At 40.3% G+C, this 24,720-nt stretch overlaps 1 protein-coding gene across 5 annotated transcripts in view; it reads right to left on the bottom strand.

The window, feature by feature from the left end:
* Positions 1 to 24,720, bottom strand: part of MTR (5-methyltetrahydrofolate-homocysteine methyltransferase) — a 104,927-nt gene that overhangs the window by 18,958 nt on the left and 61,249 nt on the right. For 4 of the 5 annotated variants that reach the window (XM_012459904.3, XM_012459905.3, XM_012459906.2 and 1 more), the window contains 7 exons: positions 20,091 to 20,180; positions 18,769 to 18,921; positions 17,699 to 17,806; positions 16,488 to 16,588; positions 6,370 to 6,437; positions 5,303 to 5,423; positions 396 to 477 (listed from right to left, as the gene is read on the bottom strand). In XM_012459904.3, the coding sequence (XP_012315327.2) occupies positions 396 to 477; positions 5,303 to 5,423; positions 6,370 to 6,437; positions 16,488 to 16,588; positions 17,699 to 17,806; positions 18,769 to 18,921; positions 20,091 to 20,180 (723 nt within the window). The remainder of the gene's footprint in view (positions 1 to 395; positions 478 to 5,302; positions 5,424 to 6,369; positions 6,438 to 16,487; positions 16,589 to 17,698; positions 17,807 to 18,768; positions 18,922 to 20,090; positions 20,181 to 24,720) is intronic. The other variant, XM_012459908.3, reaches the window with a different exon arrangement.

Below are 24,720 nucleotides of genomic sequence, written 5' to 3'. Positions count from 1 at the left end.
ATATCTAGCGGATGTTTTTCTGTCTTTGGGTAGGGTCAACTAGGACACTTTCAAGTTTGTTTTTCTATCTGGAGAAAGGTCATTTAAAAATCCAACATTCCTTTTACACAGTCAAGTAAATATCTATTCATGTTTGTGAGTAGGTGAAATCTTTGGTTAGTGTCCAGGTCAAAGGTTTCTTGGTGCCCGGTCGTCTACTTGTCTGCTGCTCAGTTCTAACTGTCTTGGAAAGTACAAGACATGGTCACCTGGACCTCCTTCCAGCAAGGCAGTCACTGTAGACGCTACTCTCTGAGCTTTATTGAGTAGAAATGAATAAAGAGAAATAGATCTTAAGTTACACCCTTACTCTCTTTACAACACATCTGGAACAAAATGTGAGGTCACCCACTTACCACCACCACACTCTTGGACGCGTCCAGCACATGGATTACAGGCGCACTGTATCTTGGAGCTATTTTAACTGCTGTGTGGGTTCTAAAAAGAGGGGTCAGAAAGAAAACATATCCATCAGCACTGACAGTTCCTACACAACTCTTGTTCAGAGCCATTAGAGATAAGGTATTTCTACAGTGCTTTCCAGAGAAAGATTTCAAGTTGCTTACCTACAGATATTGAACTTCAAATTTCCCTTGTAAAACACGAATGACTTTTTCCCTACCCTAAGATGGGAAACCTGGCCCAGGCTCTGCAGAAGTCTGTGGCAAAATGAGAAAGACTTTGTCCTTTGCTCCATCAACAAGGGACTGGAGCCTGTGCATGACCTGGCGCTCATTAGCAGCCTGTGCGACCTAAAGGAGGTAACCAGTCCCAGGAAATCACACAGCTGTCATCAAGGTCAAGTTGAGTTCCCTCCTCCAATTGGGCTGGGATAGCAGCCAGGGCCCCTAAGGAACTGGGAACGAGGTAGAGGACACAGGACATGGCTGTCTAGCAGCTGCTCCCCTATTCATGGGAGACATCAACACTCCTTGGCCCCAATCCCACCTTGTACTCGCATTATGGAACCCCAAACCTGAAATTCAACACAAAATGATACAGAGAGGCAAAAGAAAGAAAAATCTTTCATTTTTAATATTTAAGACGGGCTCAGCCCCAAATCCCTACTGCCAAACTTGCAAATGTTGGTATTAGGAAGAAACACCCTTTCATTCTTAACTAAGAAAACTACCTTTGAGTAATGTGACTTTCTGTTGAATTCTCCAAGTATTTAAAAAAAAAAAGATATTTTGCAGTTGTTGGCTATAAATCAGTTAAAAATTCAAAGATGACTGCCAGAACTCAGGCCCTTGAAAAGTTCTGCAGCTAAAGGACCAGATTTCCATTAAAGTTTTTTCTAGTTTGTAAAACCAAAACCATCTATATTACAGACAGAAGAATATCCAATTTTCTATTCTCTCATAGCTACGGGTTAAATAAGGACACTCAAAGCATATTTCCACCCATACTTAACCTCAACTCTATATAACTCTTTCCATTTCTCCAAATATCGATTCATCCACTAGAGCAAGCTTGTCCAACATGTAGCCCAACACAAAGCGGCCCAACACAAATTCGTAAACTTTCTTAAAACATTATGAGATTTTTTTGCAATTTTTTTTTTAGTTCATTAGCCATCCTTAGTGTTAGCGTATTTTATGTGTGGCCCGAAACAATTCTTCTTCCAGTGTGGCCCAAGGAAACCAAAAGATTGGACACTCCTGCACCTGACAGCCTTAACCTTCATTTTGAGTGTCTTGGGGGTACAGGTCTAGTTCTACTCAAGCTACTGTAAGTCACCGATGTCTGGGAAAGCCATAGGTTTATTTCCCCTCAGCAATGTTTTCATGAAAATGTGGAAATCCTGAGCTAATAAGCTACTGCTAAGTCCTCCACTGGTTTGTACGAAATAATAGTAAGGGCTCTTAGATGGGCTTCTGAGACACTCCAACTCCTCAATGCTTCCTAGAAAAGGTGGCTCTCCTAGGAAATAATTTACTTATTCAGATGCAAGAGGCATTAACCATATATGAAGAGACTGATAAATCACACTTTATAAATTTAGAACTTTCATTATCCAAAGACAGCACTAAGACAGCAAAAGGCAGGCCAGATTGAAAAAAATCTACTTTTTTGAATATATATATTTCTGATAAAGGAGGGCTTGTATATGCTATAAATTAAAGAATGTGTACAAACCAGTAACAATAAGGCAGAATACCCAATTTTTAAAAAAGACTTAAAAAGCATATCTAAATGGTCAATATACAAATGAAAAGGTGCTCAATATCATTGATTAGCAGAGAAATGCAAATGGAAACAACAGCAAGGTATTCCCACACCATGACAACGGATACAACTGCAAAGGATGTGGAGTAACTGGAACTTTCAAAACGGCTGGTGGGAGTGTAAACTAGTACAGTGACTTTGGAAAACTTCGTGGCAATAGCTAATGAGGATGATCACAGGCATACCATATGGTCTGGCAATTCTGCTTCCAAGCAGAAATACACATACATGTGCACCAAAATTCATAAGAGTAAATGTTCATAGCAGCATTGTTTTTAATAGCCCTAAAGTGGAAAACCCCAAATGTCCACTAACAGTAGCAAGAGTAAATAAGTCACAGCACACTATACAATGGAATACTACATTTAAAAAAAAAAAAAAAAAAACAAAAAACCCCAAACAACTATTGTAACAAAGCTGGACCTCAGAGACATGATGTGGGGCAAAAGAAGTCAGACACAGGAGAATATATACAATATGACTCCATTTATATAAAGTTGAAATGCAGGCAAAACCAACCTATGGTGACAGAAGAAGGAACAGTGGTTACTTTTGTTGGAAAGGATGACTGGGTGGGGGAACCTGGTGAGGTTCCTAGGGTGCCATTAGTGTTCTATTTCTTGATCTGGAGGTGGTTACATGGGTGGGTTCCCTTTTGTAAAAACTTGTCAAGTTGTACATCTATATGATTCGTGTACTTTTGTGTATGACTGCTAAACTTCTGTAAAAGCACTTACTTAAATAAGAGAGCCTGATAAAGCAAGACTTCAGGTCTCAGACCTCATCCACTGTCACTAATTAGAATGGAGTCAGAACTGGGGAATTCTACACTGAAGTTCCTGGAGGTTGCATGAGAATCTTTTCCAAAGACTGTTCCAGCACCACAGTGTAGAAGGGAATTAGTTCCCGGAAGCAGAGCTACCTACTAGCTCTTATTTTCCAAGCAATTTCCCACAAACTGCAACAGGCATAGACAAAAAGAGAACCAGAAGAGGCAGAGCTCATAGAGAAGCAAAACACTGGAGAGTTGAAAGAAACCTTAGGAGGTCAGGGGACCCAGCTTCTACCTTTAGGCCAAACACATTCACAGTTTCCCAGACAATGAGAATAGGTATTTTGCAGTAACTGAAGAGATGTTGGTGATGTCCTATCTTATCAATTCTAATTTGATATACCAGGCTATAACTGCTAAAAATCATTAACAAGGTAATACTGCCAATAATGCATCTCGAGAGGCTAGCCGTGTTGCTTCTCAATGTTTTTTTTCTTTAATCTGGTAGGTCTTACATGGAAATGATAAAATGGACTATGAGGTAAAGTTCCAATTTGCACAAGTAGCAAATTTCTGAGTGTAGCATCCCACCATATAAAAAGGTTCTTATTTTGAAGCCAGCATCATATTTACATAACTCATAATGTATTTTAATTTTGCTCATTCAAATATTTATTTATTCTACTTTACAATTGATATTAAAAAGTCTGTAATTCTGACAACAATCCATAGGTCCTCTTACCATTCTCTTCACTAAACTTGTCATCAATTACCCAAGACCACAATCATCAAAACCATTATTAACGGTTGGCCATATCCCTTGAGACCAACTCTGCCATATTTCTAGTACATAAGTCCTTTGTGGAAAAACCAACCCTGGTTTCTAATGTTAGCAATGATAATCAAACTATTGAATCCTTTAAGTATGAAGAACAAGCTAATGGATAAAAGACACATAATACTGTTTCTACTTATGAAGATGATCCATTCAAATTTTAAATAGTATGATGGTTAATTAATTTCATGTATAAACTTGGCTAGGCCATGGTATACAGTTTTTGGCTAACCACAATCTAAATGTTACTGTGAAAATATTTTTTTTAGATGTGATTAACATTTTAATCAGTAGACTTAGAATAAAGCAGATTATCATCCACAATGTAGGTGGACCTTGTCCAATCAATTGAAGGCCTTTAAGAGACAAGACTAAGGTCCCTTGCCCACTCCCCATCCCTAAAAGGAAGAAGAAATTCTACCTTCAGCCCGTCTTTAGACTCAAGAAATCGACTCTTACCTGTGTCTCTGGATTGCAGATTTCAGACTTGCCAGCTTCCATAATCACAGGAGTTAATTCTTTAAAATAAATCTCTTTCTCTCTATATATAAACATACCCTATTGAGTCTGTTCCTCTGAACCACCCTATACAAATTGGCTTAATGTACAGTTGTTTCTAGTGCAAAAGGAACTCTGGTATACCTAAATTGCATTTCTGCATCAGAAAAATAAACTAGATGCTATGGGACCATTAAGTTCAATGTTCCAGCATGATAATGCTCCTGAGAAAGTGAACTGTCGTGGCATAAAAAGTCTAGTACCCACAGTTAGGGTACCACTCACCACACTTCGCTATGATCAGGATCCCAGGAAAAATCTGGTAAACTGAATAATTATCATGTGAACAAATTTGAACTTTCTCATCTTTACATTTTGTACCTCTTAATGCTGCTAACCCAAAGGTTCCCAAAAAGCTCCCCTTTCAGAAACTCTACGAAGTGATCATTAGTTCATTCTTGCTAGATGGGTTTTCTGTCTCCAAACTACTACAAGGCTACAGTTCCTTCAAAGGAACCTGTAATTATTCAACCAGACACCTGCTTCAAGAAACAGTGGGCAAAAGTTCAAGTAATGACTTTGTGCCAAAAACACAGCTTCTCCACTCAGTTTGATTTCAAGAGAAGAGTTCATGAGAATTCTCAGGAACTGAATCAGAAGTGAGAGCATTAAGAAAAAGATTATTGCATGCCAATGAAATCCAAGAAAAAGCAAAGAATAGGAATTATTAAAAAGTTTTCTATAGCATGCTCTGTAAGTATTCTGGCTCTTGCCCAAGTGAAGACCAGAAAATTTTTGTGTTTATATAACAAAAAGTCAATGTACTAAACATAAGGGAAAATCCAAAACAAAACAGGTTTACCATTGTTTTTAAACACTGGCATTTAAGAGAATTTGAAGTGAGCACAAAGCTCATTAGTATAACTTACCTTGAAGTGGTTGCTCCTCCAATCAACAATGGAATCTTTATAGCTAATCTCTCCATTTCCTTGGCAACAAAAATCATTTCATCCAGGGAAGGAGTGATAAGTCCTGACAGGCCAATTATATCTATTTAAAAAAAAAAAAAAAAAAAAAAAAGGACAGTGAGGAGAATAAAAGAAAAAGGAGAAAAATGAAGATCCATTTTTATAATAAAGACCAAAAGACTTAACATGAATTCCCAATTCCAATTCTTTTTTTTTTTTTTTTAGATGGAGTCCATTTTGTTGCTCAGGCTGGAGTGCAGTGGCGCGATCTCAGCTCACTGCAACCTCTGCCACCTGGGGTCAAGCAATTCTCCTGCCTCAGTCTCCTGAGTAGCTGGGATTACAGATGCCCACCACCAAGCTTGGCTAATTTTTGTATTTTTAGTAGAGCTGGGGTTTCACCATGTTGGCCAGGCTGGTCTCAAATTCCTGACCTCAAATGATCTGCCTGCCTCAGCCTCCCAGGATTACAGGTATGAGCCACTGTGCCTATCCCCAATTTCTAATTCTAAGATATCTTTTCTAACTGGGGAATTTCAATTTATTGTTTGCTTCTGGTAGTAAATAAGATTTATAACTTAAGGTTGCAATAATTACTTGCCATAGTTTTTTTGGTAGTAAATAAGAAATCAACTTAAGGTTGTAATAATTACTTGTCACAGTTTTAGGAAGCCATGCAGTAGAAGATATCTTTAGCTCATGATTTCCCAGACTTGAATATATCACAGTGTTAAGAAGAAATACAAAAATGACTACACACAGAGAAAAAAATCTAATACAACTGTTCTCCTATAAGAAGGTCTGTCCCCATCTCCAGCACTCGGTTCCATGGTTACTCACTCACCTCTCTCAACCCCCATTAGGAATGGCAACAAAAGCAACCCCATGTAGGAGCTGGCACTTGACTGTCTGTATGTCCCACAGATCCCTCACAGGGCATCACTATTCACTGACAGACACCTGGGGAAATGACAGACACCTGGGGATATGACATTTAGAGAAATTCCCGAAGTACAGTTGCACAGTACCTGCTTTGTGGTCAAGAGCAGCTTTCAGTATCTTATCACATGGAGTCATGACTCCTAAATCAATAACTCTGAGGCACAGAAATGAGATATGAGAAAATTAATGAGCCCATTAGAGACAAAACTGAAATGAACATTTTTATTTCAACCATTAAATACTGCTCTAATGTAAACAAGAATCAAGTTGAAATGCTCACTAAATATTGACGATTACCACCACAACTATCATTTATTCAGTACTTACTATGTATATGCCAGGCACCATGCTACGATTGCTTTTAAACAGCTTCACTGAGACATCATTCACATACCATACATTTCACCCATTTCATGTGTGCAATTCAGTGGTTTCTGGTATGTTATTTTTTTTAAACTGTGGTAAAATATATATAGTATACACTTTTCCATTTTAACCATTTTCAATGTACAATCCAGTAGCATTCATTTCAGGTACACTGTCGTGCAACCATCACCACTATTAAGGTCTGAAACTATTTTATCACCCAAAGCAGAAACATTGTCACCATTTAGCAATAACTACCCCTTCTTCTCTCCCACCCTCTCCACTCCATTCCCTGGTAACCTCTATTCTACTTTCTTTCTCTATGAATTTACCTAATCTAGATATTTCATATAAGTAGAACAATACAGTATTCATCCTTTTGTGTTTGGCTGACATCATTAGCACACACCTTCAAAGTTCAACCATGTTTTGAGGCATGTAAGAAGTTCAGTCTTTTTTAAGGCTGAAAAATATTCGACTGTATGGAGATACCACGTTTTGCTTATCCATTCATCTTTTGAAAGACACTGTGCTAAGCTTTTCACATAAGCAATCTCTATTGTTTTTGAGGCAGGGTCTCACTCTGTCACCCAGGCTAGAGTTCAGCAGCATGATTACAGCTCACTGCAGCCTCAACCTCCTACCTCAGCCTCCAGAGTAGCTGGGACCACAGGCATGCCCCACTAAATCTACAAAAATTTTTAAAGTTTTTGTAGATAGGGTTTCCCTATGTTGCCCAGGCTGGTCTCAAACTACTGGGCTCAGGTGATCCTCCCACCTGGGCTTCCCAAAGTGCTGGGATTACAGGCGTGAGCAACAGTGCCCAACCTGCATAAACGATCTCATTAAATCCTCCTAGTAACTCTATAATGAAAGCACTACTATGGGCCTCATTTTAATGAGAAGGGGCTCAGAAAAATTAAGCAATCTGTCTAGTCATACAACTAATTAGAGGCAGAGTTAGGATCTGAATCAGTATCTCAAACCAAAATCTATTATCTTATCCATTTAGGCCAATAAAAAGGGCTGGGCAAGTTCCTCAATAAATATTTGTTCAACATGGAAGCCAATGCGGAAGATCATCAGAAAGAGGTCAGGTCCCGCACATGAACAGCTGTCAGGGAAACCTGATTACTTAAGGCAAGAGAGGGAGAATGATTCAGGGAGCAGGTCACTGCAGGCAAGAGGGCAACACTTCAAGGAAAAGCTGACTCTAAATGGGCACACAGGAGAGACAGAGCAGGCCCTGGGTGCAGAGGAAGCCTGGAGCACACTCTCAGAGAACAGGACAGCACCAGACAAATTTCAATTCATGGAGGAGAGAGCTTCCTAGAATTCAGAGGAAAAGGAATGGCTATGCTGGAAAATGTTCTATGAATTACCTATTTTAGAATTAATTATTTTAGAGTTAGTACCCTTAATGTCATTTTGATAATTTAATCTTTGTTAAAAGATGTTGAAAAACTTATGGCATGCATTTTTACTTATTTCATTACATCAACAATTCTTAAAATTAAATAGGCAAAAACGTTTAAATAACAAGAACGAAGAATGCTTAAGAACTACGACATGACACATTGACTGGTTACAATGGGTGCTGAACACTGGGGCAGGAAGGGGACTGGCTTCTCACTATATGCCCTTTCATACCACTGAATTTTTAGCTGGGACTCATATTACTTTTTTAAAAAGAGTTAATAAAAGAAAAACTAGGACATATGGAATCTTCAGTAAAAACAAGACAACTTCAAATCAATGATAAGTACATTCAGCTTGGTCGGCACTAACCCGGTAGCAAATACACACTGGAGGTGCTAATGATGTAGAGCCACTGCAGGTTACAGCAGGAGCGAGATGGTGCCACACACTCCGTTTTTCCTTTTTAACATATTGAAGAAAGTCTAGTACCTGGATCTTTTATTAAACAATGACTAAGCATAGACTGTCACATATAAAACTAGGAAAAACTGCATACTGCTTTTAACTCAAGACAAAAAGGCAAAGCTGATTTCTTTTTTCAACATTGTATATGTTTTAAAATTCAACTAAAACTCATCAGTATATGGCAAGAATCATCTTGCTCTTACTACTTTTTCTTGTTTCAGCAGTGTTTCTCACAGGAATGTGTTATACGCATGCTTGCCACGTTTAAGGAAGAGCAAGGAGATTGTTGGCTGGAACAGATATGGAGAAGGATAAAGTTGTGGGTGATGAATTCAAAGGAGGAAGGAAAGGCCAGAGCCTTGGTAGACTGCATCAGAACCACCTGGGGAGCTTTTTCCAAAATCAAACAACCAGAAGCCTGGACTCCATTTTCCAGAGTTGTGATTTAACTGGCCAGGGGTGGGGTCCAGGCAGCTTCCAGATTATATTCACTACACAAGGGCCTTGCAGACCACTGCAAGGGCTCTGAGTTTTGCTGAGTGAGGGGGGAAGTCACTGGAGGGTTTCAACAGTGGAGTAAGAAATCTGACTTACATTTAACAGATTTACTTTCGACTGAACCAAGTCCAGGATAGAAGCAGAGAGAATAGTTAGGCTTCTTCAAAAATCTAGACAAGCAGCGGTGTAGGTAGTGAGAAGTGGTCAGATCCTGGAAATACTGTAAGAGCAGAACTGATGGGTTACATGTGGGTTATCCGATGAGAGGAGTAAGGATGACTCAGCAAGTTTTGGTTTGAGTAGCAAGAAAAATGAAGTTGCTATTTATTCAAATGGGAGAGTTGCGAGGTGTTCACAAAATGGTGGCAATTAGTTCAGTTTTCAAAATATTAAATTTGAGATTTCTTTAGAGATCCAAATGGAGGTCTCAGGGAGTCAACTGGACATGTAAGTCTAAGTTTAGGGGAGAGATCCACACTGGGGATACAACTGGGGACTTCTCAGTATATCAGATGATACTGAAGTCACAAAACGAATGAGATGACTTCAGCCCACCCTAGGCCTTGCTCCTCCCCATGTGCTCCTGTCCCAGCAGCACCAGCACTACCTGAGAGCTTGTTGGGAGTGCACAGCCTCCAGTCCAGACCCACCCTAATCAGAATCTGACTTTTAACAAAACCCCAGGTGGCAAGAAGGCACATTATAGTTCGAGGAACACAAACCTAGACAGTGAAGACAGAGAAGAGGTCCAAGGGCTGAGTCCCAGAACATGTCTGTGTTTAAAGACCACTCCCAGAAGGAGAAATCAGCAGGAGAGTATCACAACCACTGATCTATGCGGTAAGAAGACGACCAAGAACGCTGAGCCAGGGACCTGGGTGACAAGTTCCATTTCCAGCTTACTGGCCTGCCTTTCATCTTGCTGGGGAAACAGTCAAATGTACTACTGACTAGAGGAGCACTTCCCACTTTTTCCACACATAGAAAACAACACTTACGGTGCTGGGATGCACAGAGGAAGTTGCTCACAGCCCTGGGCAACCATTCTAAGACGGAGGCCCCGCTCTACTCTCCAGCAGGAAAGAGAATGGGTTTCCTGGCACATCTGTGCTGAGAAACTGTTGGCAAGCTCTGAATTAGAATATGGTGTGGCAAGTACTACAATGGAAGCATTTACAGTGTACTATATATGGGAGTCCCAAAATGGATGACAATTAGAAGCATCCTAGGGGGAAGCCTGAAATGATTTTTTTTTGTTTGTTTGAGACAGTCTTGCTTTGTCACCAGGCACCAGGCTAGAGTGCAGTGGCGCGATCTCGGTTCACTGCAATCTCCACCTCCCGGGTTCAAGCAATTCTCCTGCCTCAGCCTCCCAAGTAGCTGGGACTACTACAGGCACGCGCCACCATGCCCAGCTAATTTTTATATTTTTTAGCAGAGACGGGGTTTCACCCTGTTGGCCAGGATGGTTTCGATCTCTTGACCTCGTGATCCGCCCGCCTCAGCCTCCCAAAGTCCTGGGATTACAGGCATGAGCCACTGCGCCCAGCCTGAAATGAATTTTGAAAAATTAAGTGGGTATTAGCTGAAGGAAACAGGGAAGTCTAGGCAGAGACCAGCACTATGAAGGCCCAGAGTCCTGATCCAGCTAGAATCCCAGGGTATGTGAAGTTGGAGAAGAGGGTACGGGTCAGATCCAGGCCTGCCCTCTGTGCCTGCTACCATTCTGCCCACCTTCCCGCTCCTTCCCTCTCACCTCTACCGCAACCTCCTGTTTCACCCCTACACATAACCCCATCTTCCTTGACTTTCCCTCAGTTTCCCTTTGCCATTTTGAGCCATACCCTATGTCTGTAGGCCTCTCCCTGTAATATTTTGTCACATGGGAGGCTAAAGAGAACAAAAATGAATGTTACAGAAGATGTTGATTTTATAGTATTTGTTTTAAAGTGCTTAGAACAGAGGTTGGGTATGGTGGCTCATGCCTGTAATTCCAGGGCTTTAAGAGGCCAAGGCAGGAGGATCACTTAAGGCCAGGGGTTTGAGTCCAGCCTGGGCAACATTAGCAAGACCTTGTCTCTACAAAAAAACTTTTTTTAAGTGCTTAGAACAGAGCTATGAGAGGAAGCATTTAATCTGGACTACTAATCTAGAAAAAAAAAGTTGCACTGAATGCAACTTTTTAGCAAAGGCATCTAATACTACTTAAGAATATTAGATCTTAAAAAAATACATAGAATTCCAAAAATAAATACTGTAATATGAGATAAAAAGTCCTTTTCCTCTCCAGAATAAATTTTAAAAGGGAAATAAAACTGCATCTGTATTCTTTTAAGGTACCTGATACTTGCTGTCATTTTACCCTTTATTTCTCAGTTAACTAAGGTAGCAGCCTATCTGCTGCTCCTGCAATTCACAGATGCTACCACTAGATGGCATGTGTTTCCATCCAGTCTACAGTCCCCAGCCAAGGTTTCCAAACCTGTACTTAAGCAGTGCCAATAGGGTCTGTTGCCATTTCTAACACTTTTTAAAAAAATAAACAAAACAAACTCTTGGTCTCCCCTTCAAAAAATGTATCAAAGGCCTCTAAATAATTATCAGTGAGCATGTAAAGTGCTCAGGAGAGACTGGATTACTACATCCTTGACAGAGACACAGTCATGTTCCCCACTCAGCTGAACATTCCAATATTAAACAGTTCTGAGTTATTTTCATGCTTAGCCATATACTGCTGTTTTACTCATACTAGATAGTTATATTAAGAGCCCCAATGGTTATCAGACCCATGTTTAAAAATATTAGATGTATGATGTACAACTTTAAAATTTATCTTGAAATAGCATGTTTTTCTTACATAATTAAACTGTGGATTATCTGTTAAATGGAAAATGTCCTCTTTTGTCTTTTCCTAGTTATTATTACAGAGTATATCTAAAATTAACCTCAATGGAAGCAATCAAAAATATTTCCAAATATTCTACATTATTTCTTGGGGGGAATTCCGATGATAGACATAACTGACTAATGCTAGATAGGTTCAACTCAAGACCATTACAATAAAGCAAGTATCTCAATAAAGTGAGTCACATGAATTTTTTGGTTTCTCAATGCATATAAAAGTTGTTCACACTATACCGTACTCTATTATGTGCAAGGTTCTTTGAACTGGCTGCACCATAGGCCATACCCTAAGTCAAGCCCTGGCAAACCCCGTGACCCGCACGTACAGCCCTGGATGGTCTCCCAGAGCCAGAGAGTCTGAAGTAAGAAGAACAGCTAGCTCCTGCAAAGCCCAATTAACCAACCTTGTGACATTCCACCATTGTTCTGGCTTAACTGATAAGCCAACCTTGTGACACTGGACCTTGTGACACCCTCCCAGCGACACCTCCCCTACCCGGCTTGCAAAACCACCCTGAACTATAACTTCTGTAACTTTCCACTGCCTACCCCAAACCAATAAAATCAACTATCCCACCGCCCTCCACTGACACTCTTTTCAGATTCAGCCCACTCGCACCAAGATGAATAAACAGCCTTGTTGCTCACACAAAGCCTGTTTAGGTGGTCTCTTCATTCAGAACACACTTAACATTACGTGCGCAATAGTATTACGTCTAAAAGAACAATGTATATATACCTTAATTTAAAATATTTATTGCTAAAAAAGATGCTAACTATCATTTAGGTCTTCAGTGAGATATAATCTTTTTGCTGGTAGAAGATCTTGACTTGATGCTCATGGCCCTTGACTGATTATAGAGTGGTGACTGCAGAAGTCTGGGGTGGCTGTGGCAATTTCTCAAAATAAGACAAGAGTGAATTTTGCCGCACCAATTGACTCTGACTTTCACAAATGATTTCTCTGTAGCAGTGATGCTGTTTGACAGCATTTACTAACAGAACTTCTTTCAAAATTATAGCCAATCATCTCAAACCTTACCACTGCTTTATCATATAAGTTTACGTACTACTCTAAATCCTCTGCTGTCATTTCAACACTGTTCATAGCAACTTCACCAAGAGTAGATTCCATCTCAAGAAACTACTTTCTCTGCTCAGCCTTGCTGAGCCATAAGGATAATACATCTGTTGAAGTTGTATTATGAGACTGTAGCAATTCATTCCCATCTTCAGGCTCCACTTTTAATTCGAGTTTACTCTTGTTATTTTTACCACATCTGCAGTTACTTCCTCCACTGAAGTCTCGAATCCCTCAACGTCATCTATGAGGGTTGGAATCAACTTCTTCCAAGCTCCTGTTAACGTTGATATTTTGACCTCCTCCCATGAATTACAAATGGTCTGAATGGCATCTAGAATGGTGAAACCTTTACAGAAGGCTTTTTATTTACTTTGCCCAGATCCATCACTATCTATGGCAGCTACAGCCTTACAAAATGTAGTAAGACTTGAAGTCAAAATTCCTCCTTGATCCACAGGCTGCAGAATGGATGTTGTGTTAGAAGGCATGAAAACGATATTCATCTCCTTGTACATCTCCATCAATTCTTGTCACCAGGTGCACTGTCAATGAGGAGTAATATTTGAAAGGAATCTTTTTCACTGAACAGGAGGTCTTAATGGTAAGCTTAAATTTAAATTCAGTAAACCATGCTGTAAGCAGAGGTGCTCTCATCCAGGCTTTGTTATTCCATCTACAGAGCACAGACAGAGGAGATTTAACATAATTCTTAAAGCCCTAGAATTTTCAGAATGGCAAATGAGCACTGGCTTCAACTGATAGTCACCACCTGTGTTAGCTCCTCACAAGAGAGTCAGCCTGTCCTTTGAAGTTTCGAAGCCAGGCCTTCACTTCTCCCCTCTAGCTATCAAAGTCCTTATGGCATCTACATCCAACAGAAGGCCACTTCATCTACATTGAACACCTACTGTTGAGTGTAGCCACCTTCCTCAGTGATCGCAGCTAGATCTGGATAACTTGCTGCAGCTTCTCCACCAACACTGGAACTTCATCTTGTACTGCTATGTTAGGAGACGGCTTCTTTCCTTGAACCTCAGGAATCAACCTCTACTGGCTTCAAACTTTTCTTCTGCAGCTTCTTCACCTCTCTCAGCCTTCACAGAATTGAAGACAATTTGGTATCAATCTGGCAACGCCAAACTGCTCTAGGTGAGACTCTGGCTTAAGGGAATATTGTGGCTGGTTTAATCTTCTATCCAGACCACTCAAACTTCCCTCCAATCAGCAATAAGGCTGTTTTGCTTTCCTGTCATTTGTGTATTCACTGGAGGAGCATTTTTCATTTCCTTTAAGAACTTTTCTTTTGCATTAACTGTGCTATTTAGTTCTATGCAAATCCTCAAATTTGCAATTCTATTGCATCATATCTTCCCCATTTAAAAAATATATTTTGTCTCTAAACAGAACTGTCCCTTTTAGCCCTCTTTATTTCTTTTATCCCTACAAAGAAAAGAACACTGTTATCATTTTGTGAGATTCACTACAACAATGATAAAAAGCCATGAAAGAGAAGGATTAGACACAGAATAGTTTGCTGGACTCACTCACTAGACTGGGTAATTCCTTCAAGCATACTAGCATGGTACTGACAGTAAAAGTACACATTACTCCATACTGCAATCTTCAGGGACACTTGTCTACTAGCCAACACCGTAAAATTAAACTCACCAATGGAAGAGTCTATGTGTGATCACACACAAACCAAAGGGGTATTTGACATGAAGACTGCACGTTCACTTGTTTTTGTAAAATAAAAGTAACATTTCATCAAAAGGTGTTTCTCCTGTTAGACTTATTAGCAAAGATAAGCAAACCCTCAATGCACAACACATAGGAACTGGATGTGTTGCAGGAAAGCCTCAGGCTTAGTAAGCAGTCTTCACAACTGTTGACATCTGATTCCAGTAGCACCCTGGAGAAATGTCACAATGTTCCCTGGCTTCTAAAATGTCTTTACTGGAGAAATAAACGTTGCTTGTATGATACTCTTAGCTAAGTATCCATTGACCAAAATAAATAATGATAAAACACATGACAATGATATCTGAAGAATCACTTTTAGGAAGTTTACCTACAAGTCACCTTCTTCAATGGTTCTTGTCCCATTATTAAAGCTGAACATGTACCTGGCTATTTAGCCTGAGAAATGGTAAACTTTTTCAAGGAGAAAAGTCAACTAAATCATTTTAGTGTCTCTAGTATAATGCCTGGTATGTAGTAGGTGAACTATAAACAATTATTCACTGATGGCGATGAACGCAAATAGAAACCAACAACCTCATGTTTGCAAAGGTTAAGCCAATAGCAGAAATGCTTTGTAGACTTCGGGAAGCCAACACCTTATCCAAATATTTATTATATAGGTTAAATTTCATCACAACTACTATTTCCAATAAATTTATCTTTTTTAAAAATAATAAAGACATGGATAGAAATAGTATTCCTCGTTTCTAGGACTAGGAGAGAATGCTGTCTTTAGACAGCAAGTGAACAGGTAAATGGAAGTGCTTGTGAAGAGAGTCAGAGGGAAAAAATTGTCTTCCTGACACTGCTCCTCTGTCTCCAGCCTTCCCGAAAGGTTCTTAGCTGCATTTAATTAGCCTTGAAGGCAGAGATGGATACAAATGTTGACAGCAGGGAGAGAACTTACGAGGTTATTACTTGACAGCAAAGAAGAAAACTGAGGGGTACAGGGATAGCTCCAGTCAATTTTCTTCTCTGTCTAGAGAAAACAGCACATTAGAAAGAAGTCCAAGACTCAAAAGGACGTTGGCCAGACATGGATAGGGAATGCATTATTTCTATTAGGGCTTTTCATTACAAAGAATATGTTCAAATCTAAGCTAAACATATACTTACTATAGGTCATCAGCTCTCACATGGAAATGACTTGGTTACGAATATTTACTAATTATAATGAGATATATCAGAAAGGGGCTTTATTTGTATAAAACATGCCAAAATCTAGCTTAATCATCACCAAGAACACAGGGTCCTGGTTCTACGCAAAGCCAATTGAGACTTGTACAGATAAGGCCTTCCTGGAAAATTCCATTTAGCCAAGTTCTCATAAGATCTCAGTTCTAAAATCTGAGTTTATTGAAAGGAAAAAGAGGATGTGATGAACACCACTGGCCATGGGAAGGAGCCTGATATTGCAGTCATTAGCGCCTCTGTCCCAACATCCAACCCCAGGAATTCTCTGGGCTGTTCTGATCCCACTGGAATAGCTTTTACTATTCTTTATGTCCTTATTGAGCACAGATAATTACTAACTTACTTCATCTGAAATGCTGTGTTCACTGTAGAAAATTCAAAAAGTAAGCAAACAATAAGCAAAAAAATAAAAAATAACCTCTAACATCCACTGCCATGCCCTACTCTTCCCACTCGATAAAGAATTACTCTGTTAAAAAGCTTTCATTTTTAAATGGAAAAGGGGTTGAAAGAGGTGAGGTCCTAACTTACCGGAAATTATTGCAGCCAAGGACTACTCCAACTATGTTCTTGCCAATGTCGTGCACGTCGCCTTTAACAGTGGCCAGCACGATGGTGCCCTGGTAAGGGTCCTGGAAAAGAAGCCAAGCAGCTCAACAAGGTGGGGTGATTCAGCACAGATCACCTAGTTCTCCAGAACCAGGCATGGGCCAGCACAGCAAGCAATTCAATATGACCAAGACCACCTCAAAGACAGACCTGGAAACCAAAGCCCAAGCAGTCCAAAGGAGGCCCACCTAATGTGCCCGCCCAAGGGGCTTCCACCAAGATTAGGGGTCCCATCCTTTCAAAGAACAGTTGGTGTTCACACACAAAACAGCCCCACAGCTAAAGACCACATCCTTAACTTTGGTTGAAGGGGAACCTATTTGACACATGTTTACTGTTAGCAATTAAGGGAGAGGCCGGGGAGAGGAAGAGGAACAGGTTAACTGTGTATGTTCCACTGGAATCCGAAAAACCTCCACAACAGCCCAGGCAGGGGGCACGTGAGCATCTTTCCTCAGCACTGTTGTTCTGTGCACAGTCGGCATCCCCACTACTCCCCACAAAGAGAAAAGAAGCAAACAAAACAAGAAGGATTTTTATAAACTCTGTGTCTGACCCATTCACAAACACAGATCAGTTTAAAAATTTGGAATCCTGGGGGCCAAAGCTGCCTGAGCTTCACAGGGAGCTAAACAAGGTCAAAAAGCTTAATGATTTACTCTGGTGGTGCAGCCAACGAGAATTAAATTGAATCCAGAAGTGGTGCCAAGGACCTCACCAGCAGAAAGAGAATATTCAGTTAAGAGTTTTCTAAAAACAAGTATGGCTCAATTACCTCAAGGGCAGGCACAGACATTCATACTGAGTAGTGCCTAGCACACTTGGCACATCACAGGAGTCCATAAATGATCAGTTAATGAAGGAACAAAGGAATGAACTTGTTTTGCCTTGAAAACATGGAATTTGACTGAAAAATTTTATCTATATTAAAAATTTTATAAAGCTACATTCAAAAGAAAGTCCCAGAGTATTCTGATATTTGGTTAAAAAAGGGACAGATGTGGGATCCTTTCTCTGTTTTACCCTCAATGACAAACGCAGCCAAGCCCGACTGCTTAGGCCCTTACCACCACCTCAACAAGTCTTCCAGGTCAACTCTTTAAAGGGCCATAGGCCTGAACAGAATGACTTGCCTCTTCTTCTACTGTGCTGTTAAGCACTCTGTTTTCTTCTCTTTCTTTTTCCATAAAAGGAATAAGGTGGCCAACAGCCTTCTTCATAACCCGGGCTGACTTTATAACCTGAGAAAAAAGCATAGGATCAGGCATCTTTACCAAACCACAGGAACAACTGCTGATGGCCACCTGTGAGATTCTGGTACAAATCAAGCATGTATGCTTTGACAACAGGCCAGCTACACTGGAGTCTTTTGACAGCAGGCAGAATAAAGGATAAGCTTCCCAGAGGAAAAGCCAGTGAATAATAAGGTACAACAGAAGGAAAACAAGGCTAGAAATCAAATGTTGCAATTTCTGTCTTCTGAACTTTTGCTTGTTATTTTTTTCTCTATCTAGGAGGCCCTCTATCATGTACGCAAGAGTTCTATGTATGCTTCAGGACCAGGCTTCCCACCATGAGCTCATTCCAAGCCTTCTCTTCTCAAGTCCCACCTTTACAACTCACTTAAAATTAAGCCTTACATTTAGGCAAGGTGAGGTCAGTTTAGTTTCTCAAACACCACACAGCCACTAACCTATGTGCTCAACAAGTATGTGTTAACTGATGTGGTTAGTAACCGCTGTAAATCAAAATAAGAGTTCTGGTTTTACTTTAAACAAACCATTTAATGTACCATTATTTAAAACAGTAACATTTGTCTCAAAACATGCATCCTTACAGATGAACAGCGCCTGTTCAAATCAAGTCTTAATGTTAGTAACTCTACATTTATCTTGGGTTTTATTTTACTTTTGGGGGGCGGGAGAGATAGGCGTTAGGGGTAAGAGATGATACAAAAATTAGAACATAAAGATTATGATAGATTACGTTGCTAGGAATTTTCAGACGATTTTGTAACATCCACATCATTCTAACAATGGACTTTTCCAGAAATGACTCCTAAATATATTTAAAGAAGGAATAACTAGACAATGCAATTGAACTCTTGTCCAAATTAAACCTGAGAAATATACCCCAAATCACTATTTATTAAATGGCAAAGGAAAGAGTCAATTGTGAAAATTTCTCCCCATCTTTTGCCAACCTGAGGTAGAAACATTTTTCCAGCTCCAAAAAGATCACCAACAATTTTCATTCCATTCATCAAGGGTCCTTCAATTATATTGAGAGGTCGGGGATATTTTTCTTGGTTTAACCTTGCTTCCTCAGTATCCTCAATAATATGTTTTTCAATGCCCTAAAAAAGACAAAAAGAAAAATTCACTTAAAAAATTGGCTTACCTCCACAGAGCCAGCATGAAAATGCTTAAGAGCATGGGTTCCAGAATCAGAGTGGATGGGTTCAATCTGACTTCCTATCACTAATTTAGGCCTCAATTAATTCAATAAGCCTCAGTTTTCTCAATTAGAATATTACAATAGTATCTCATATGTTTATTTAGAGGATTGAGATAAAGTGCTCAGCTGGTTTTATTGATACAAGGTAAATACCTCATATACTTCCAAAATAGAATGTTGTATGCAGTAAATACATACAATTTTATATGCCAATTTAAAAAATGCTTTAAAATGTACCTCAGTAAAATGAGCTAATAGAGAAGGCCTAATAAGTTCAAATGCATCATAAAATACATTTTGTATCTTAGTGTTTTACCAGATTATACATTAATAAATACCTGTGGTGAAATGCATAAGTTTTCTTACTGTAATGCTGTAGGGCTGGGAAAGAAGTGACACTGGATGGGGCCCTTAAATGAAGTTCAAATCCATGAAGCCTCCAGTGACTTATCCAACCTTCACTGCCAAGCCCCTCTCCTCCAGGGTCCCCAGTTCAATGATCCTTGGATGGGCTGACTAGCTCCACAAATTGCAATATGTAAATCTCAAAAGGTCCAAGAGTTAAACGTTAAACTCCAGAGCCAAAACAAAACAAAACAAAAACCTCTGAGATTCTCCAGACTCACACATGAGGAAACTGAAGCCAAGAGATTATTGATCCTGTGTAAAGCCTAAAATTCCAACTATGAAACTGACTTGCTGACCAACTGACAGCAACTTGGTCCAGGACAGGATTCACAGCCTCAGCACTACTGACACTTGGGAGGGAATATCCTTTGTTGTTTAGGGCTATCCTAGGCACTGTAGGATGTTTAGCAGCATCCTTGGCCACAGGATGCCAGTAATACCTCCTACACACAGTTATGACAATCAAAATGTCTCCGGACACTGTCAAATGTGCTGTTGTCAGGGGTGGGGAGTTTGGGAGACAGGGGGACGTTCCCAGGTTGAGAATCAGTGGTCTGGGGCATCTCCTTCTCCAGCTACTGTCAGTACCACACCTCCAGGAACAGCATCAGTCAGCCACAATGAACTGCCAGCCCTCCAGTTCAGGCTCCTATAACTCACCTTCACAAGGGCATACTCAAGACGTTCCTCAACAGGGCCATTTCTCCACTCATCAGTCTGAATGACCTTCTTCCCTCCTTGGCCATGAGTCTGAATTCAAATTGAAACCAAGAAATGGATACAACTCATCACTAACCATACTGTTTGACGGCACACACAAAAAAAACAAAAAACACCTTATGTCTTATTTTTTGCTTTTCCAGCCCCTAGTAGACTGTCCAGCATAAAATAAGATCTCAATGAATGTTTGAGGAAAAGAGAGGGAAAAATGAGAAATCTTTTAGGGTTTGAACTGTTAATATAGAGACAGAGTAAGGTTCCCTTCTTTTCTTTCCTTCTTTTCTAAAAATAACAACTCAAGACAATATTTCCAGGACAGTAAGAAAAGCTATACTCCAAACCTAGTGAGCCTTCAAAGCTCTCAACAAGGATCACCATTACCCACAAACAGATGCAGGGAGGCCACAATGAAGCTAAGTCTGACATCAAAGCTAGGCACAGCTAAGAGATGATGTAGGACACAGACTATGCTCTCAAGGACTCTGCCACTGTTACGGTTTGAAGGTGTCCTCCAAAAGCTGTGTTGGAAACTTAATCCCTCTGCCCCCATGAATGGATTAATGAGGGATGGATTAATGCTGCTACCATGGAAGCAGGTTTGCTATCTCTCTGGCTGTCTTGCTGTAGCCCTCTCGACATGAGATGCCCTCTGCCATGTTATGACACAGCAAGAAGACCCTCACCAGGGGCCAAGGCCATGCTCTTGGACTTTCCAGCTACAAGAGCTGTGAGCTAAATAAAATTCTTTATAAATTACCAAGTCTTTGGTATTCCATTAGACCAAAAGAAAACAAACTAAGCCATATCATTAGAGAGGTAGAAAATATATAAAGAAAGAAAGAATATATGTCGAGGGCTGAATGAGTACATAATACAGACTAGGTATGTAGGAATTTTGAGGAAGGAATGGTTATCGTAAGCTAGGGTGACAAAGAAAGGTTTCCAAGAAGCTGAATGTTGAGAAGGGGCAGATTCAGCAAAGGAACAAACGTGCAATGATTACAGCACATATGACAAATTGCATTACTTTATTGTTTCCTCCACCTCAACTGGTGGTACCAGCTGCCAAACCAGAAACCTAAGTATCATCCTTGAATCTCCATTCACTATTCAAGTTCAATCAAAAAATCACCTCATTCTAATGATTACACCTTATATTTTCCTCTCCATCCTGCTTCCATTTTCACAGTCCAAGAACTAAGTAGTCTCCACAGACCAGAATCATTCTGGTCTCTGATTCGTCTTCCACACTGTAGCCAAAATGATGCATCCAAAATGCAAATCTGATCCAACTACTCCCTCTGAAAAAAAACTCTGTGTAAGTTTCCTATTGCTTTCATGACATGGTACTGACTCCTTACCATGCCATCCAATGCTCTGATGATGTGGTTTGGCTGTGACCCCACCCAAATCTCCTCTTGAATTGTAGCTCCCACGATTCCCACGTCATGGGAGGTAACTGAATCATGGGGATGGGTCTTTCCAGTGCTGTTCTTGTGATAGTGAGTAAGTCTCACAAGATCTAATGGTTTCATAAAGGGGAGTTTCCCTGCTCAAGTCCTCTCTCTTGTCTGCTGCCATGTAAGACGTGCCTTTCACCTTCCACTACAATTGTGAGGCTTCTCCAGCCATGTGGAACTGTGAGTCCATTAAACCTTTTTCTTTATAAATTACCCAGTCCTGGGTATGTCTTTATCAGCAGCATGAGAACGGACTAATACACCTGATCTGACTTTTTCCTAGAACTTCATCTTCTGCTATTCCCAACAAGCTTCAGCCATCCAGAACACTTCTGTTCCTTATGCTCTCCATCATCTCTTCACCTCCAGGCCTTCACATTTGTTTATCTGACATAATTTATGCAGTACCTACCACAATGTCAGACTCTGGCTAGCTGCAAATATCCCTCCCCTGGCAGGGACCACCAGCACTGCACTCTACCCCCAAACCTTGGCCTGGCTACCTTCTTTATTTCTCTGAGGCTTCACCTGACGTATCACTTCCTCTGGGAAGCTTTCCCTGAACTCCTCTAGTTTGGGGTCAGAATCTCCCTCAGCCTTCTAGCATCCTGTACTTCCCCTCTCACAGCACTTGCTGTGCTGGGTGACAATCGCCTCTATACATTTTTGCATGTGTCATTGAGCTGTAGGCTCTGAGAGGGTAGGGGTACATCTCTCTTACTAGTTAGATCCTCTAAGTTCAGTCAAATGAATGTCACAAAGCAACACTTCAGTAAATATCAGCTGTATGAATTAATGCTAAACAAAGACTGATTTTACTGGAGTAATATTTGTCCAGGGTGGTAGAGGTCAAGCCACAGAGGGACAAAAATCCATGCTGTGGAGTTTAAATTTAACCTTCCAGGCAATTGCATGGGCAGAGAGAGGAGACATTATTCAAAGTTCTAAAGCTGCAGAGTAACATTCAAAGTAACATTTTTAAGGGAATCACAAGAGGGGAAGAATATTTTAATAGTCCATGACGAAGGCCTGGACTCAGCAGTGGTAACAGGAGGAAAGGAAAGGACAAATATAAAGGCATTAATAGACAATGACTAAGAAGGAGAGGAGGAAGGAACTGGGGAGAACTCCAAGATTGAGGGCCAACGTGGTAAGTGCAATAATGACAACACAAGGACTCTCATATGTTAAGAAACCTGAACAAGATAGTAATTAAAAAGGAAAAAGTCCTAATGTTCACAGTCCCATCACTGGATACCTGTAAACACCATTTGTTCTATTTGCCACACAATCAGACAATTCCTGCCTGGGGGATGGAGTTTTGTAAAAACAAGGCAGCGTGTTCCAAACACTCTTGAAAAAAGGAACTGGTGTGTTCACAGAAAAATACCACAGTATGCCAGACTTACAGGGTTCGAAGGCGGCAAAAAATATACGATTATGGACAGAGGCAAAGGAGGATACAAACGGCAGTAAAGAATTCACTGCAGCGTTGGAGGCTGTGATGTCTAAAAACTATCCCACCTGATAGCTATGTTCTAAACCTGATGAACTTGATGCAGGAAAGCAATACATAAAATGAAACAGTACTGTTAAAAACAGTACTTCAGAAGTACACAGTGGCATGTGGAGGCCCATCTTACTTTTCATGTAGTTATTCAATAGGGATTTCTCCATGATATTCATACAAAGTGCTACACAGTTTTCACACACTAGGGAAGACCAGACCCAGGCACACTGTGGAAGCCTAGTAGATGGAAAGCTACCAAGCAAACTGACCAAGCAAACTGACCAAGCAATTGTCATGTCCATCTGGCTACTCCTTGTACCTGTACGTATACAAAGCTAATGAGAAAAATTACTTCTTCCTATTCTAGAGTTGCTTCTGCCTCACAGGGGCCTCATGGTTGTGTAGGTTATAAAAGTGAGTAAACTGCTGCAGAAAAAGCCAAAGAAGAATGTGAGTTCAAATGGCAAAGGGAAGGATTAAGGCCAAGTCAAAGAACAGAAAAATTTCCCTGAAAGTATCAAGAATATTCTCAAGCTCCAGGGTCATTCCAGCGCCATCCCATCCAGAGCAGCAATCCTTCCACTCCATTGGATGCCTGGCCTCCATTAGGGTACCATTTAATAAAGATCCTCCACGGAAATTACATGGTATCTGGAAATTTTTATTATAAAAAAAATTTACTTACCACAGGTCAGCCTGAACTAAATTAGGAAAATTATTTTTCAAAAAAATCCCATTACTCCCAAATGTGAGATTGGAGAGCCTTGGAAGATCAGAGGCAGCACTCTTCCCACTAGTTTCAATAATATATCAGACAGGAATTTGGGTGCAATAACCAAAAGAGATCATTCTCTTATAAAAGAGAAAAAAATCCCTTGACTTATTTCCCGTATAATATTCCTGCTCTTCATGCTCCATTTGCATTCAGTGCATCCTAAGGAATTGCTACAGAGCTGGCGACTCCCGGGAGTTGAGTATATCTGCTTTGGTTATTAATTCTCTTAACAGCAACAGAAGTCACCTTGAATGTAGACAGCCTCCCTGACAGAGAGGTCAGTTGGCTTATGAGAAGCCCTCATGGTTACATTAAGAATGAGGAAATTCTTATATGACGAATTGTTAAGCTCTTGCAATTGCTATTAAGACTTTCCTCACACTGGCAGTGCCTCCGGGGCAAAACCTCTTGGCAGCTCAGCATGATATACAGAAATGAAAACTTGTAAGCAAATGCTAAAAGTGAATACAGACCAAAAGAATGTCTAGCACAAAATACGATGCCAAAAAAAAACTTAAATGGGAATGGTCTTACAAATAAGGAGCCCCTTTCCTAAGTAAGAGGGCTGCCTCCTCTGGACAGATCAGGGAAAAGATGAAAACACATCATTTCACAGGTTAAGAACTCTCTAGTACGATTTCATGATTATAGAGGCTATGATGCCCCTTTGGCCTTCAACAGAACTCGTTAACAGTTATTAATGAAGGGCCTCCTACTTGGTAGAAGATAGAACATTACTCCAAGCTGACTGGTATTTAACGCCCATGTCTCAATATTCAAAGAACAAGACACGGCTAAGCACTCTGTCTTATGTGAGCAGAAATG

The sequence above is a fragment of the Aotus nancymaae genome, unplaced genomic scaffold (genome assembly GCF_030222135.1).
Source record: "Aotus nancymaae isolate 86718 unplaced genomic scaffold, 86718_ANA_hifiasm-v0.15.2.pri h1tg000032l_0, whole genome shotgun sequence".
NCBI lineage: Eukaryota > Metazoa > Chordata > Mammalia > Primates > Aotidae > Aotus > Aotus nancymaae.
This window is presented reverse-complemented; position numbering and strand designations above follow the sequence as displayed.